Source organism: Taudactylus pleione, unplaced genomic scaffold (assembly GCF_031769625.1).
Source record: "Taudactylus pleione unplaced genomic scaffold, aTauple2 ptg000016l, whole genome shotgun sequence".
Classification (NCBI taxonomy): Eukaryota; Metazoa; Chordata; class Amphibia; order Anura; family Myobatrachidae; genus Taudactylus; species Taudactylus pleione.
In genome coordinates, this window is record NW_028284418.1 from 5100289 (window position 1) to 5119151 (window position 18863).

General features: G+C 42.4%; 1 protein-coding gene across 8 annotated transcripts in view; it reads left to right on the forward strand.

Moving 5' to 3' along the window:
* The window catches only part of KCNJ16 (potassium inwardly rectifying channel subfamily J member 16), a 272982-nt gene extending 258871 nt beyond the window's left edge, over nt 1-14111 (forward strand). For 5 of the 8 annotated variants that reach the window (XM_088473011.1, XM_088473019.1, XM_088473034.1 and 2 more), the window contains one exon: nt 11437-14111. In XM_088473011.1, coding sequence (XP_088329137.1) covers nt 11492-12961 — 1470 coding nt within the window. In that variant the 5' untranslated portion in view covers nt 11437-11491 and the 3' untranslated portion in view covers nt 12962-14111. Of the gene's footprint in view, nt 1-6; nt 165-11436 lie in introns of all 8 variants that reach the window. The other 3 variants (XM_088472989.1, XM_088472997.1, XM_088473027.1) reach the window with 2 other exon arrangements.
* Nucleotides 14112-18863: the final 4752 nt, after the last annotated feature.

Consider the following 18863-nt stretch of genomic DNA (forward strand, 5'->3'; position numbering starts at 1 on the left):
TCATAGGACATGTTATGCAGCACAGACGGTGTAATGGTTAGTGTTACTGCCTCACATCACTGAGGTCATGGGTTCGTTTCCCACTATGGACCTGTGTGGAGTTTGTATATTCTCCCTGTGCTTGCGGGTACTCCGGTTTCCTCCCACACTCCAAAAATATACTGGTAGGTTAATTGGCTTCCCACAAAAATTTACCATAGTGTGTATGTGTGTGAGCATGTCATAGGGAATATACAGTGTAAGCTCCACTGGGGCAGTGACTGATGTGAATGGTTATGTATTCTCTGTAAAGCGTTGTGGAATATGTGTGCTATATAAATAACTGGTAATAAATAAATGTTACTGAGCACTATGGATGACTAATAGGATATTGCAGCCAGGGCCATGAGCTACTGTATGTACCTGATTTTATAGTTCTATTGATAGATGTTTTGTGAACAGTGTTGTCGTCTTTCTACAACCTATCACCATTGAAAACTGTATAATTATATATTATGTAGCACTGTAAAATTGCTAAGTAGAAAGGGTCAGAAATCAGAATAATATCGTCAGCTGAATTTAAAAAAAAAGGATTCAGCTGGATGGGATATGAGCGCTATCTATACTGAAGAATAATGTGATACTATATTTGGTAATGTCTCCAGCTGCAGTTTGTGTGTTCTTCTGATAATTAGGAGACTACTTATTTTATCATCTGCATTGTGCCCTCTGAGTAAGGTCTGTATATACTATACCCTAACCCAGTTTCAGTGAAACTTTGAAGAAAAGTGTGTAGGCCACATTTTATTGAATAACGGTTTTAGGTAGCCTGTCCCAGTTGTGGAATCTCAAAACTTAATTCTAGAGATGTGTGGTTCGGTTTTACTCGGATTTATTCGGATATGTTCGGATCTCAAAAATGGCATCATATTGGCTACCCAGCTGTCACGTGTTTTGGATAGCCAATAAAAGAAATCCAAACTAATCTGAACTAATTTGGAGATAAGAACCGAATAAAACCAAACCCGCACATCTCTACTTAATTCAAACCAGGAATAAATATAGGTGGAACGCGCTGCACAAACACACAAGGAATCAAAAGAAGTATAATAAATCACTATTTTATAAACAGTAATACACAATAATATACCTCCAGTCTACTAAAAGGTTAATGTCTGGAATAGCATGGTACACTGCTAACATAAATACACAATGTAACAATACCAATGGATACAATAAAAAATAACAAATATGTTGTGGATAAAAATGACTGAATAGTCCCTCTTACATAAAAATAAAGTCACTAGTAGACCGTAATGTTTGGCAATAGAAAGAAGATATTTGTTATATGCTTATGGGCCACACTCTGAATAAAGCAGTGGTGGCTTTGCTAGATAAATGAAGCAAGACAAATGATGGCTGTTGTTAGCTGACGAAATGTCCACAAATATTGCACATACCCACAGCGTTTCTTCAGGTAGACAGATATGTCCCTGCCGCAATGGATATATCCTCCGGCAGCACAGTGGGATCGCTGTTCCTACCAGCTGTATAATAGCCCTGCGGTCAGTGCTAGGACCCGTCCCCTCCTGTGGATATGTCCGTGCCACACCAGTATGAGCTGCGTCCTCACAGCCAAAATCTGCTGTGTTGTAGAGAGGAAATCCTGCACCGCACAAGGCGAGCGGATCACATCAGGAGTGTCAGCTAACCGACAATGCGGAGTAGCGGCGCCGGTGTGACCGGCTCCACGGGACAGCAAACAACAGCTCCAGAGATGTGGGAGTGCACAAATTGAACAGTCGTGTTCCCTTTAACGCATTTCACCGCTAACAGCGGCTTTATCAAAAAGGCAGGATGGTTTCATTCAAACCAAGCAACATCTACACTGGTAATTAGATGCTTTACTAAGTGTATACTCAGTTTTCTCTCCATTTTCTCCATCCAATCAAAAAGTCTAGTCAGACAGTACAGCCAATATCATATTCACTTCCAGTACTTGAACACAATTGGAATTCCAGGGACAGATTTACTAAAGTTTCTAAAAATGAAAAGTGGAGGTGTTTCCCATAGCAACCAATCAGATTCTGTCTATCATTTGTCTATTGCATTCTAGAAAATGATAGACAGAATCTGAGTGGTTGCTATGCTCCATTTACCATCCTGGAGACCATTACTGCCTGCTTTGCTCCATTTACCATCCTGGAGACCATTAGGAAATATAGCCAATACTGTTTTCCCTATACACACACCTAAATGTAATCTCTTTGTGAAATGCAATTAAACCTTTAACTGTACTGACAATATTCGCGAGTGCTTATTTTATTTTCCTCCTGGAGTATTCAACAACTAGAAATGAGGTGACCCAAGTTACAAGGATCCTGCTTAAGGATCTGATTAGCGGCACCGCGGCGGCTGTGCTATATTATGAAAAAGCCACAGGAGGCGTCTTAAGTAAAAAGACATCCACTGCAGGCTTCTGTGTTCCAATGGCTGCGTCCAATGATGCAGCATTGGATCCCTGCTTGAACATCGGACATCTGAGTCACCCTCAGGTTACTCAGGATGTCCGGCAAGATCACGTTTCCGGGGCCAGTAATGCTGCATCCAAGACACTGGCTTCGGCACACCCAGAAAACAAGCCCACCACCCCCCTTTTCTGGAATGCTCCCCGTCACTGCCCCCAAATGAAAGCAGCATGTAAATCATGCCGCGGCTTTTGGGACACAGTGACTAACGGGGCAGGGCCAGATCTGCACATGCACAGTTGCTGCACATGCTCAGATCATTAAACATCAGAGATTTGCGTGAATATATGATTTCTGTAAATCTCTGCGGCAGGCCCTAGGTCTGGCCTTATGTCAGCATGTAAGTCTAGTCATTTCAGGGTAGTGAGGTCATTACTGCCAGCATGTATGACAATAAGGACGGAGCTGTGCTATCTACTGGAAGCTTCCTTCAACTATAAAAATAATAGAATAAAAAATGCTTCTTCGGTGAGCCCAGGTACAAGGCTAATCCTGGCTGCCTTAAATACTCAGTGGATGAGAGAGTGCCTAATTGTCTGTTTTGGCAGTCTTATAGAGATTAGAATGTTGGTTCTATGTACACTTTGCAAGCATAAGAGCATCATAAGCTTCACCGTGAAATTTAGCACTGAATTAAAAGTTACACTGAAGGGTTGTAAACAGCATTGTAACTTTTGTTGAAAACTGTCATTACTGCAAACTGTACTGTACCTTTAAATTCATTGCTGTTCTGTAAAATCACTTTAGTTGAAGAGTCAGAAATGAGGATAATATAGTCAGCTGCAAAAGCAAAACGCAAAGTAAAAAAAAAAATCTTATCTACATCGTCTTCTTCGGCTGTGAGCGCTATCTGTACTGAAGAATAATTTGATGCTATATTTGGTGATATCCCCAGCTGCAGTTTTTGTGTGATTCTGATGATTAGGAGAATGTTCCCTTTATTATCTGCTGTTTTGTTCCCTCTCAGTTAATGTTAGAAGACATGAAAACTTCATCATACAAAATCCAAAAGAACATTTTTATTTCAGGAAAGTGGTATTCTAGCATGTTTAAAAAAAAAAAAAAAAAAAACCCTCATCACAATAGATGTAAAAATATTCTCTCCTCTCCAGAGCAGAGGCAACCAGTAGCTCTTGATTTAAGAGGATTTATTCCCTGATGTTTGTGGTTCTTTTTAAAATAACTGTTGTTTGAACCAGTCAACATGAAAACAATTAGAACCATAAGCATGTTTTCCATTTGAAGCCCCATTGCTGTTACAGTATTTATTTTCCACTCAGTGGTTGTAAATCTTTGTTTTGAGTAATGCAGACAAAAAAATAACTCAGTAAAAGACTTCTTCTGGCCCTAGCTGTTTACTCTGCCTTGCGGAGACCGGGAGAGCAGCAATGCCTGTCACCAGCACCTGATTAAAATAATAAAATAAATGCTGTGGTGCTCATTTACACAGGTACCTGATTCACAACGCAGAGCACCACAGTTTTGTTCTCCTGGGCCCAAATCAAGGTGTATGCCTCTTCTGATGTGCTTTGATCAATGTTGCCTCAGTTGTTCAAAGTGTGCTGGTGGGTCACCTATGTAAGAGCAATTTTTGGGTGATCACTACAATGTATTAAGGAAATAGATAGATAGATCGATCGATCGGGACGGGCGGACGGATGGACGGACAGACGGACAGACAGACAGAGTGGGGAATAATTATTTAGCAATTTTTTGAAGTAAGCTTAATTTTGATATAATGTTTGTGCCTTTATTTATTTTTGATTATTTTGGTATAATGAACAAGGGTTTTGCAGACCAGTGTCTGGGAGTACTGTGGTACAAAGATGCCACTACATAAGTGCACTCAGGTCCCCCTCTACACACTCATGCCTCATGTCATCTGTCCGTCTCCCCTCTCCCCTAGATTGTAAGCTCCTAGGAGCAGGGTCCTCCTCCCCACTGTCTCACAGCCTTCTTCTCTAGCACTTCTATGACAGCCTTCACCTTCCCAGCTATACTGTGTATGGAGAATTGTGTTGCTAATTGTTACTTGTGCTCTGTTTATAAGTTGGTTACTGTATTGTGATGTAATGTTCTGTGTACCCTTCACTGTATGTACGGAGCTGCGGACCTCTTGTGGCGCCCTATAAATAAAATGTAAATATTATAATAATAAGTCCCAATATTGTTAATTACCCATATCCCAAACTCAGGGGACATCACAAAAAGCCCCAGTGCTTTTCATTATGGTATTAGTTACCTCTTACAGAGTATCTGCCCTTTACTGATCAGCACAGGGTATTCACTTTGACAGGGGGATCATCTCCCAATCTCTTTTACATGGGAAACCAGCCTGTCTAGCACAGTGTCTGGTTAAGGATTTGGGATAACAATATCCTGCCTGATTTTTTCAAATGATTATTTATAATTATAAAGTGCTTTGAGAACTGTTTTGTCTCATTAAAAGAATAAGGTGAGACTCGATGTCTACCAGCTTTGAGCTGGTGCAGAATTTATGGGGCAGGAATAGCTGTGCACAGTAAGGTAGACCCTGGAATTGCATCCCTCTCATTCGCCTCTTTAATCCTTTGCTCTGCAAAATAAAATAAAATATCAGCCCTGCTTTCATGTAAATTGTACTTCTTTAAGAATGCATTTACTCTGCACATCTCCTCCCCTCAGCTTACCATTTGCACTGCAGAGAGAGCATTTTGAGCTTCGTAAATTTCCACCAGTACGATCTATTCTTGTTAACAGAGGTCAGGTTTCCTTTTATGTTTCAAAAATATGTTAGACTAATGTATCCTGTCTATGCTTTATTGGTTTGGAATCAGGGCCGTCTTAACAGCTTTGTAGGCTCTGCGTAAAGCAATGCACTGGGGGCCGTTCCCACCCATTCACGGGAATAAAAATGTAAATGGTCAATAAAATGAAACCTTTAGATTTATTGGTACTTTCAACAAAATAAATGTTTAAACATAAAAAACATGATGTAAAGCAAGGATTACGGACTCCATGTCCCTCTTCTCTTCTCCAGATCGCAGTGCAGTTCCTGCTCTGCACTGCAGCTGTGATTGGGGGTCCCTGAGAAAGGGGATCCCAGGGGAATGTGCCCCACTACTCTTAATCTGGCTCTGTGGCTGCAGGCTGGGAAGCAGGTAGAATATGTTGCCTTGCCACTCTGATTTTGACTATTTTACAATCAAAGAAACCAGGGAGCATATTACTCTGCCTAAAAAACAAGTAGTGAAAAACCATTACTAGTTCTTCCAGCACTCAGTATTATTATATAGAATGGTATATCTGCAGCAAGTGATTGAGGCGATGACAACACCTCAAAGCATAAGGAAACAAATCCAAATAAGAAAAACACTGTGCTGCGTATACCTGTTGATATAACACTGTACAACAACTTAATACTTTTACTTTGTTTCCTTAATAAAAATAGTCATACATTACTAATTTGAGGTCAAGAAAAACTAAAATGATTTCAGAATGTTTTTACTAACTCTATTTTTTGAGCTACACTACTTGCACTATACAGTATGTACATTAGTAATATAGTCATAGTGAAAAGCTATTTTAAAATAATCTGATATTTTCTTGATAGAAAATAAATAACAGTTGTTTTAATTCAATCAATCACAAATAAGAACACAAAACAAAACAAACATACAGCATGGAACGCAGATTGCTGGTAAGATTCTCTTCATTCTGCCCACTTCACTAGGAATACCCCTACATCGTCATAAATGGGCTATATCTCGGAACTCAGAGCTAACTGAGAGTTTTAAATGTCATATTCATTCTTTGCATGCTGAAATCAATTAAAAGTAACTATTTTCACATCGGAAACATTTTCATTGTTGTGCAGTGTAATTAATTATGTGTACAGATGTAGAAAGTTACTGGTTACTCACCGTTTAGAAAGAAACATAAATGAGGCTCAGTTGTAACAAAATTATAAATGTTTTACTGGAATAACATAACACAACATAAAAGTATAAAAAATATAAAATCATAAATATATTAAAAGACTTCTATCTCTTAATAGAGAGCTTAAATCGATTCACTGTTCACAATATGTATACAATATATTTATCTATATAAAATCATTCTCCCCGTCTACAATGTAGCAAATCCTGTGTAAAAATGTCAGAGGTATATATTAAAATCAAAGAGATCCGTTCTCCAGTAATATAGCTTTTCACTCTGTTTGAGACCGCTGATTGGTGATTATTAGTATACTGTTATGGTGCGTACACACTGGGCGATAAGGTGGACGACTGAACGATAACGATATCGTTATCGTTCAGTCGTCCACTTTATCGTCCATTTTTAACCCAAAAAAGATGACGATGACGACGACGCGCGTTCCCGCGGGTCGTTCGTCATCATCGTTCATCGGGCTGACATACAGGCCAACCTGACGATCTCATCAGGAAGCTGCATGTCAGGGAATGGGGGAGAGAGCCCGGCGCTGAACGATATCGTTAATGATATCGTTCAGCGGCTGTGCTCAATGTCATGAACAACATTGAGCACAGCCTGCCGGGGACAACACTACACGATATCGCTCAGGGAGCATATCGTGTAGTGTGTACCCACCATTACAGTTACTCACATATTGTTCAGCACAGCAGCACTACTCCCTCAGTTTGAAGGAGTGCTAAGGCCATTGCTGGCGTCCCAGCAGAGATAATTACTGGGCAATAGTGTCCAGTGCTATGCATTAAGCACTAAGGGGTCTATTTACTAAACAGTGTTAGGAGACAGAGTGAAAAGTGATAAGGTGCCAGCCAATCCACTCCTAACTGCCATCTCACAGGCTGTGTTTGAAAAATGACAGTTGGGAGCTGATTGGCTGGCACCTTATCACTTTTCACTCTGTCTCCTAACACTGCTTAGTAAATAGACCTCTAAATCTGAATAGGGAATCAGCGTGCAAACAGAGGTGCCGGTCAGTTAGCTTAGTGCAGAGAACCCACCCAGCCACAGGGCAAGGTAATCAGTCTTCAATGCTGCAGACAAGGGAGCGTAGAGCCGTAGATGGACATACACCGGCAAGTAGTGTAAACAGGTGCATCGGCAGATCTATTTGATTACGTCAACACGTTTAGTCTCCCTCATTGGAGACTTTTTCAAGATTGTTGGCACTTTTCTACTGTACCTTATTCATATCCCGGATCCACCTTATTAATTAGTTGTGATTAACTGCATTTAAAATACATACATTTACAAATAAACATTTTATGAAATTTAAAAATAAAGAAATGAGCCTCATATTCTTATTTAGTTATACATATAAATATATATTTATGGGGAAGCAATCGGGAAGCCGACTGCCTAAATACCGGCAGCCGGCTTCCCGACTGTCTTATCCCGGCATGGGTGAAATGCCGGGCGTCTAGATGTAGATGCCCGCATTTCCCCGACGCCGGGAAACCGGCGCCCGGCATTACGATCGTAGTGATGCCGGGCGCCACGAGCGGACAGCCGCGGGGGGAGAGGGTTAGGTTTAGGGCTCCCGGAGGGGACTTAGGGTCAGGCACCCCCCCGGGAGGGTTAGGGTTAGGCTAGGGGAGGGAGGGTTAGGGTTAGGCACCCCCGGGGGGGACTTAGAGTTAGGCACCCCTCGGGGGACTTAGGTTTAGGCAGCGGGGAAGGGGGTGGTAAGGGTTAGGCACTTAGAGGGGGGATTAGGGTTAGGCACTTGGGGGGGAAGTTAGGGTTAGGCACCCCTAAGGAGGGTTAGGGTTAGGGGGGGTTAGGTCAGGTTAGTCTACACTTACCTATCCACGATCGGGATAGGTAAGTGTAGTCCATGCGGCCGGCGGTATATCATACCCATTCCATATTTATGTATAGGAGTAGAAATAAAAAGAACAAAACTTACTTTAATCAGTTATCCTTATTCCCCATAATTAATACAGCCAAGTGTCCCCGTAAAGGTGTTTTATTGTTGAATAAATGTATATACAGGTATAAATTGTCTTTCAGATTCCACAAATATAAAGTTAATAAGTCTGATAAAGATTTATACAGCACACAATGTAGTAAAATGTAAACTTTATAGCTAAAAATATCATAAAAAATGTACATTAAAGTTAAGATAAATCAGTTTATTACTAGACTGGTGACACTTGAAAAGTCCGGTTTCCGCCACTATGTACTCTGCACCTCTTTTACCCGGAGAGCCGGCTGGGGACTTCTTGGCTACAGCCGTCAGCGTGATGGTTCTATCCCTTGTTGTAAAGTCTAGTCATGGAGTGTTTGCACGAGTCACTGCCCAGGCATGCCTAAACGCGTTTCGTCATTAAAGACTTCATCAGTGGGTGTGTCTAAGTGCCTTCTCCGCTGTCTTTTATCCTGCTGTCAATCATCATTTAATAGGGCTCCCTTTGTTATCACTTAGCCATTCCACTTTTGATCTTATATGCTTACTTAATGAATAGACATCACACCTTATACATGAATATCAACAGCATTTCCAAACAGGTTTACAGTATATTTTATATGCAACAAATACAAGCCGATTATAAAATACATTAGAAACAAATCACATGAATATTCTCAAAGAGCAGTTTTGCAGATGACACTATTATTTTAAAATAGCACTAATAATTTAAAGGGGCATTTTTACAAGCTTTTTTCTTAGTTTAAAGGTACAATACTGCAAATGTATTATCATTACACATTTGTATCTTATACAAGTATTACTAGTTATATTTTATATCCCATTTAACACCATAAAGAAGGGGGACTCAAATAGTATGTTCCAACAAAAGTATGCCTTTTTACAATTAAAACATATATATACTCTATAAACAATAATATATTATTAATAAAAATTATATCCTCTAGGGAAAAGAGTAAAAACAAAAACATAATTAAAACACAATAATAAACAAACTATACACTATAGCTGTGATCCATACCAGACTATTTATATATAATCAGAGAGATTGTCCCAGGCAAAGGAATTATTCATTCAACAACAGTGCCTGTTACATGAACATCTCTACTGTCAATACTGGTCAGTTTAAAAAGGAAACAATATCACATCCTTCATTTAACCCTACTGGACTCAATGTATCCAACTTATAGACCTAATAGGTTTCTTTACGTGAGAGTTTTTTTTAGAACATCCCCCCCTCTCTTGTCTAGATCAACTTTTTCAATTGCTTTAAATGAAAACCCGGATAGTGAAGAATTCTGACAATTGTTACAATTTTTTATCTACTTACTGACACACTAATTTAATTGGATACACCTGTATAACATCTTAGTTATAAAATAACTATTTGATTGCTTTATCTGGTGGCATAATATATAGTCCCTATTATTTAATCAGTTATTCAATATATACCATAGACAATTAATATGTTCCTGGTGATATCTCTTGCTACGTTCACTCAATTGGCTGACTCAGCCCTTGGACATAGACAAAACTGCCAGCCCCTTAGCTGTAATATAGATACCAACTATTTTACAGCTGCTATACATGGGAAGCTATTAAGATCGAGATAGAGAAGCTACAATAATAAGAAGTTCAGGTGAATAACATACAAACATTTGTTCAAATACTATGGGCCTGATTCAGAGATGCAAGCAGTCACTGTAGAGGCTGTGTCTTTTTGTGTAGCCGGGGCAGCAAATACTTTCCACTGGTATACTATTGTGCGCCAGATAGTGCAAGTCCTCAGATGCCCACTTTTAGTGCCATGTCCAGAACCACTGGCATGCTGCAATAATGCCAGTGGTTCTGGACATGCCACCATCAGCTAACCATCACGTTCACGATCGACACTTGCACCAGCCATTTACAGGTGTAGTGTCTCCATCTGAATGGTATACAATCGGGAAGCCGCCTGCCTTAATACAGGCAGCCGGCTTCCCGACTGTCATATCCCAGCGAGGGTGAAAGTGTCTAGATGTAGATGCCTGACATTTCCCCGACGCCGGGAGACTGGTGCCTGGCATCCCGATCGAAGAGATGCCAGGCGCCGCGAGCGGACAGCCGCGGGGGGGGGTTAGGTTTAGGGCCCCCTGGGGGGACTTAGGGTTAGGCAACCCCCAGGGAGGGTTAGGGTTAGGCTAGGGGGAGGGAGGGCTAGGGTTAGGCACCCCGGGGGGGGGACTTAGGGTTAGGCACCCCCCCGGTGGGACTTAGGTTTAGGCAGCGGTGAAGGGAGCAGTTAGGTTTAGGCACTTAGAGAGGGGATTAGGGTTAGGCACTTGGGGTGGAGGTTAGGGTTAGGCACCCCAAAGGAGGGTTAGGGTTAGGGGGTTAGGTTAGGTTAGTCAGTACTTACCTATCGACGATCAGGACTTCCAGCGCTGTCGGGCTTCCGCTGCCGGGAACTCTGCTTTGGTCGGCCAGGCGCTGCCGGGAATCGGCCGGCGGTGTTTCATACCGATTCCATCTGAACATGGTCTGTGTAGCACCCACAACACTCCCATAACACACCCATGTGACTGATTTTTTTGTGTTCTCTTCAGGCCACCTCCTAATCACCACTCAGGAATGCCCATAGTTTTCTCTCACCAGTTCTGATACCAGCAGTCCTGTGCGTAACAGTGCATTTGTGCATATACTCAGGGTAATGCATGCACCATAGGGGTTTTCAAAATATGCCCAATAGCAAATAATCACTCAACTACGTGAACATCAGTGTTGCATGGACTTAGCAGGCCCTATGACTCCAACTAATGTCAGCAATATTGGAATCTGAATTCAGGGTTTAGATAATAAGAGCTAGATCAATTGGTCACACATTTACTTATGTTGGAAATGAGCTTACTTATGTCATTAGCAGGAAGACTTTTATTTCTTGCACTCTGGCAGAATAGCAAAATGCAACAATTCCTGTCCTATTATCTAATGCTTGAAAGATAACAGAGAAAAAATACATTCATTAATCTTATATATTCCGTTTTTTCCCAGGTTTTGAGTGAAGAAAGAAAATCATATTGCCGCAACATTAGCACTGAGTATCAAGATGAATCCGAGCACTGATACCTGGAGATTGGTGAATGTTAAAGAGCAGAGCTGGCACCAATACAGCACAATGTACAGGAAAACCTTCCAAAGCCGCTTTATGCAGAAAGATGGCAGCTGTAATGTCTACTTCAAGAGCATCCTCGGTCAGTGGGAGAGCTACGTTGTTGATATCTTCACCACATTAGTTGATACCAAGTGGCGTCACATGCTTATCATATTCTCCCTATCATATGTACTATCATGGCTGTTATTTGGTCTCATTTTCTGGATCATAGCTTTTCAGCATGGAGATCTAAGCAACATGGATATAAACCCTTGCATTGACAATGTGCACACATTTGCGGGTGCATTTTTATTCTCACTAGAGACACAGACAACCATCGGCTATGGGAGCCGTTGTGTGACAGAGGAATGCTCTGTGGCAATTATATTGGTGACTCTGCAATCGGTGTTTAGCTGCATCATTGATACATTCATTATAGGTGCTGCCATGGCAAAGATGGCAACAGCCCGGAAAAGGGCACAAACTATACGCTTCAGTTATTTTGCCCTTGTAGGTGTGCGAGATGGCAAACTGTGCCTCATGTGGCGTATTGGTGACTTTCGGCCAAACCATGTAGTAGAGGGAAATGTAAGAGCCCAACTTTTACGTTATCAAGAAGACCACGAGAAAGGGATCACCATGGAATACAAAGATCTAAACTTGGTTAATGAGCAAATATTATTGGTCACTCCAGTCACTGTTGTCCATGTCATTGACCAAGATAGCCCTTTATATGCTCTGGATCGTAAAGCAGTAGCTTCAGACAGATTTGAAATCTTAGTTACATTTATATACACAGGCGACTCCACTGGAACATCCCACCAGTCTCGAACATCCTACTTACCCCGTGAAATCCTTTGGGGCTTCAGATTCAACAATATTTTACAAGCAAAGAAAAAATATTATAAAGTAGATTGTGAACAGTTTGAAGAAATGACTGAATACTATGCCCCTTTTTGCAGTGCAAAGCAACTGGACATCAATTCCATGCCTGCAAGTCCATCCTCCAGCTCAGTACCCAATGGCTTAACCAATGTTGTGCTTTCAAAACCGATGCTCAATATCTTATCCAGTGTAGAGCCTACAAGCTCCCTCACCAACAACTTACACAATGCTCCATCTATAGCCTCAATTCCCAATGACTTACTAAATTTAGCATCCACTGAAGAGTCTGTACACTCCTTAACCAATGGATCACACAATTCTTCATCTACAGTCTCAATACCCAATGACTTACTTAACTTAGCATCTGCAAGCTCAATGCCAAATGGCCTATCCAATGTGTCACGAAGCATGACCACTGTATCATCACTTGGGGCTGCAGAGAGCAGTGACGAAGACAATGCAGAACACAGCACAGCTGTACAGGAGATGCCTCTCCAAAAAGTTTTTATGACTGTGAGCAAAATGTCACTAGAATCCTAAAATAAGCATTGTTGATTACTATATACTGTGACTCAATCACACGTAGGGCCTGATTCATAGGTGCACACAGTCAGAGCCGGCCCTAACCAATTTTTTGCATACACATTTATATATATGCATATATATAAATATCTGCATGTGTAGACACACAGATCAGTTATGTAAAAAATTATATTAAAAAAAATAAATATATATATATATATATATATATACACAAATATCTGCATGTGTAGACATATAGATCAGTTATGTAAAAAATTATATAAAAATATAGAGGTTTGTGAGTACTAAGTGCAGTTCTATGTATAAGTCCAGTTGGCGCACAAGCGCAGGGGAGAATTCTGAGTACTTAGAAACCCCCCCTGCCCGCCAAATCCATCGTCACAACTGACCGATATGTTTTTTTTGGAAGATGGAGGAGCTTAGGCAGCTGTACCAGTAATGCGGCTGCAGCTACCTGCCTCCTCATATCGTTGGCTGAGAGGCTGGCTGAATCTAGGGGGACCTGCAGCACGTAGCTCCTCCGTTCCCATGGGACTTTGAGAGTGATTCACAGACTCACCACCTTCCGCTCTGTCCCAAAATCCGCAGGTGTGTATCTGAGTGCCGGAAGGGAGCGTATTTAATAAAATGATAGGCGGTTGTTTTTATTTGCATGCGTGAGTGTTTTTAAGTGAAGGGTGTCTATGTGTGTCCTTAAGGGGGGCTGGATAAGTGTAGTGATGTGGGATCTTGTAAAAGAAAAAGGCAGGCCAGATTAACAATGGGGCGGATGGAGCTCCAGCTCCAGGCCTCCACATAAAAATAGGAACATCAACATGACAGCATGATTACCAGGTGCCTAACTTATTATTTAATTAGTTTTTCTAGTTACCCCCCCCCCAAAAAAAATCTATTTTTCTATTTCTATATACTTAGAGAGACATTGTGTTCATAGTATAGGGGGTGTACACACCAAGGTGACTCTGACCCCACCCACACAGCACTGGTTACAGCTCCTCCCATTCTCAGTATAGGCCCTTGAACATTTTCAGCTCCAGGCCCCTGTTGGCCTTAATCGGGCCCTGGAAATAGGGAGAGGTATGAGGACATGATAGAGTGGGACATGATAAACGGTGTGATGAATATTACATTTAGAAGAAAATGTCAGACTGGGGGGGGGAGGGCTGGGGGGCATGAGAGGGTGTGATGAATATTACATGCAGAGGGGAATGTCAGGATAGAGGGGGGCTGGGGGGCATGAGAGGGTGTGATGATTATTACATGCAGAGGGGTATGTCAGGATAGAGGGGGGCTGGGGGGCATGAGAGGGTGTGATGAATATTACATTTAGAAGAAAATGTCAGACTGGGGGGGGGAGGGCTGGGGGGCATGAGAGGGTGTGATGAATATTACATTTAGAAGAAAATGTCAGACTGGGGGGGGGAGGGCTGGGGGGCATGAGAGGGTGTGATGAATATTACATGCAGAGGGGAATGTCAGGATAGAGGGGGGCTGGGGGGCATGAGAGGGTGTGATGATTATTACATGCAGAGGGGAATGTCAGGATAAGGGAAATAGGGACAAGTTATGTGAAAGAAGATATGAGGATAATGAGATGGGGTGGGTGCAATACTGGGAGATGGCTGGGAGATAGGACTACATTGAGATGGTGTAAAACACAGGACAGAGGTAGAGGAGAAATACCTGTATCCCATCGTAACCAAGTATTTGGAAACTCCCCACTCAAAATCCTATATTTGCCACTGGTTTAGTATCTATTCAATGCAAAAAAATATTACAATGGTATACATCTAATCAGTGTCATTTATACCAAATGCCACATGACCTGTTCAATAAAAGTCCTAATTAATAAATGAAAAACCTTGATTGACTCCTTCCTGATTGTGAGTATTCTCCAATGACACCGAGGGTGGCCTATGTCCCAATGAAAAGATACCTAGATCTCCATGACGGTAGACCGTATGAAGAAAGCACAATCAACAGAAACCGCGGGTTTGGTATTGGACAATATTTAATTGGTCATAAATGACAGAAGTATACAAAACAAAAACAAATCCATAACAACAAACAATTTACAGATATATACTCTTAATTGATTGAACCACATGGGGTGCTTAATACAATAATTAGATATCATATACTGCTCACTGCAAAGTTAATGGGCATGGTTGCGGCATTAGCATAAAGACGCAGATGGAGTTGCGGAAAATGATGCAGACGTTGCTGCATCTGCGTTTGCCTTTGAATTGAGGCCATTAGTATAAAGGTGGTTCCGCACTTAGGGGGTCATTCAGACCCGGTCGTTAGCGCCGATGCGCTCGGACCGGGTCGATGGCCCCCCACAGAGCATGCGCACGATGGCGCCGGCGCCGTTGTGCTCATGCGTGAGACCCGCTACGACCGACAGCGCCGGTCGTAGCGGGTCTCGATCCAAAGGGGGCGAGCTGTTGATGTTGATTGACAGCTCGCCCCGTTTGGAAGGCGGGCCGGGGGGGTGGCAGCCCAAACGGGGGCGTTCCCATGGGAGGACACCCTCGAGATTACCAGTAAATTTATCCAGAGTGCCAGGCTGAATGTATATATGTGTGTGTGTGTATATATATATATATATATATATATATATATACTATACTTATAGTAATGCCCCCTGTAGTGCCCTTATAGTAATTCCCCCCCATAGTGCCCATATAGTAATGCCCCCCTGTAGTGCCCTTATAGTAATGTCCCCTGTAGTGCCCTTATAGTAATGCCCCCTGTAGTGCCCTTATAGTAATGCCCCACTGTAGTGCCCTAATAGTAATGCCCCCTGTAGTGCCCTTATAGCCACTGACACACACACACAAAAAAAACCAACTTACCTTAAATCCGCTCCTGCGTCCTCCGCCCTCTGGTCCGCCAGGCAGCTCCTCGGAACTATAGGAGAGAGACGTCATGACGTCTCTCCCATAGTGCCCGTGGGGATAGTCGGAAGCTGGAGTTCAGGGGAGAACTCCAGCCTCCGGCTACCGTACTGTCCGCATTGTGCACTGAGCTGAGCAGTCTGTGTTCAGCCAGTGCATGATGCGGACTGTCTGCGCTCCAATCGCCCCCCCTGGATCCGCCACTGCCTCCTGTAGACTGTCAGAATGAGCTTCTATGAAGCTCATTCTGACTAAGGGCCGGGCGGATGCAGATCCCGGTCACATGACTGGCCTGGCCATCAGCTGCGCTGCCTGATTGGAGAGCTCCGATTGCGGCAGCGCGCTGGGGGGAGAGCGGGTAGCTGCCCCGACTCCGGGGTAGCAGCGGCAGGTGGCCCCAGAGGCAGGCGGCAGGGGGGGACAGGCAGAGCTCAGCCCTGGAATGCCCCTAGCATTCTGAGTCGCCCCAAGGCATTTGCTAATAATGCCTATGCATAGGGCCGGCTCTGATTACAAAAGATGGCAACACACTATATCAGCAATCTTATAAGCAAAGCTTTGCACTACTTCTTACTATATTTTATTGACTCTGCTAATAATCCACCTTACAACACAAAATCATTAGGTAAATCTATATGGAGTCCACTGATTATTTTAAAAGCAGAATGAAGTACAACACGGGATACCATTGCTTGTTGGTGTACTTGTAATGAAGATCAGGGCTTAACACCTTTCAAACACATAAGGGCTTGTACACACCACTGTTTCAGCACATACACCACTGTATTGTATGTAAGATTGTGCAGCATATCAATATTCTAGGATAAATCCTGTTCCTGAATTCCGGCCATTATTTTGACACTTGTACAGACAGTTATAGATAATACAAATGTTGCAATATGAAAACAAAAAAAGGATTCCCATGTTATTTAACATTTACTGAAAACACACATTCTACTCCATACTGTACTTCCAATTAGGTGACTGGCATATAGAATCCTATTCTCACGTACCATGTTATTGTTACATTGTGTGCACCAGAATGAGAAAATAAGCAGTGTGAGGGCTTGAGTGGAAAGAATTGTAGTGCCCTGGGAAAATAGGGACACATGGGAAACCTGCTTATATATATAACCTATATTATTATTATTATTATTATCATGTCAATTGTACAATCACTCACTATTAATAAATATGAAAGGTAAACTACAGATGTGTCCTCTTACACGTTTTCTTTTTTGCCTCATTAGGCACAAGATGCCAGCACAGCTAAGACTCTCCACCACGAGTAGTGATTGGATAAATTCCCAATTTTTTTTCCTACAAAATAATTTTTATAAAGTTGCAATTAAAGTAGCAAATTTTAAGAAAATTCCCACGGCGTGCCTGAGTCGCAGAGTTTCTGTCAAATTTGGCCATATGGTTAGATTTTAGGAAACGTGTATGTGGACACATCTGTATATGCATTGGCTTTATTGGAATACAAAGAGGCATATACAATTGGGCACAAGGTTTAGTGAGGAAAAATCCTTGTGCCCAATTTAGAAATACTGTGCGCTCCCGCTACCCGTGGTATTCAATTAAAAAATAGTGGCTGCTGGGTTTGCGTCTCTGAAAACCTTGCGCCGCGTAAATAACTAAAAAAAATAATTCTCCACTTACCTGGCCGAGGGTCTCCGGTGGTCTCCCCTCTCTCTTCTTACTGGAAAGGGGGCTGCTGGGAGTCCCGGAGGCTCCTGGGAGGCTCCAGGAGCTGGTGGGAGGGGCAAGGGCTGCTGGGAGATGTAGTTCTCCCAACGCCCATTCCAGGGGGGGGCCACACATACACCGGAGGCCACACACACACAGTCACTCATACACACTTACTAGCACCACACACACTACATACTCACCCTGCTGCAGGACAGCCAGGTCCTGATGCTGGATGCAGAAGACAGCACTTCGGAAGGTAATTAAGGACTAATTAAGCTAATTGGAAACTTTCAATTGCTTAATTAGTCTTAAGAGGGGGGTGCCACCAGGGTGCCAGAGCAAGTCCCACAGATTTTTCCTAAAATTAACGATTTTAGGAAAAATCACACTTGCTCTGGAGGTGGGAGAATAAAAACGTCCCGACGTGTAAAAAAGAAAAAACACATGCACCTAATTGAATAGCAAAATACCCGCACCTGCAGGAAAAACCTCGAAATTGCGGGTTTTTTTGCTATTCTCGCACCCAATTGAATAAGCCCCAAAGTGAGAGACTGAGGATGAATGGACAAAAAGAGATCTCTAACAACATTATTATTACTATTATTATCATTTATTTATATGGCGCCACAAGTGTTCCGCAGCGCCTTACATAGTACACAAACAAATTGTAGACAAGTGACTTACAGAAAAATACAATACAGGACATGGATAATATATATTGCTACATTAGCGACCATATCACCCAGATAAGCAACAGAGCATAAGCAACCAAGTGTTAGGTGCTCTAGTGGTATGTAAGAAGTTAATTACACTTAAGTAAGGAGAAGCACAAGAGGGAGATGGCCCTGCTCGTGAGAGCTTACATTCTAAAAAGGTGGGGGAAGACAAACTGGTTTGACACAGATGGGGTAGATGGGGAGGAAGGAACATGTAGTAGGGAGTTAGAACGATATTTGGAAGGCTTTGATAAAGTAGTGGGTCTTGAGAGCCCATTTGAAGGATTGCAAAGAGGTGGAGAGTCTGATGGGGAGTCGGAGAGAGTTCCAGAGGTGGGGAGCAGTGCGGGCAAAATCTTGGAGGCGGGAGTGGGAGGAAGTAATCAGCTGGCATGAAAGGTGGTGTGCATTAGTTGAACTAAGAGAGCAGAGAGGAGTGTGAATGGAGATGAGATCAGAGATGTATATGGGAGAAGATTGGGTGAGGGCTTTGTGAGCGAGTGTGAGATCCTTAAATTGGGTTCTAAAAGGGAAGGGGAGCCAGTGGAGGGCTTGTAGGAGGGTGAGGGGAGGCAGATGTAAAGCATTTGG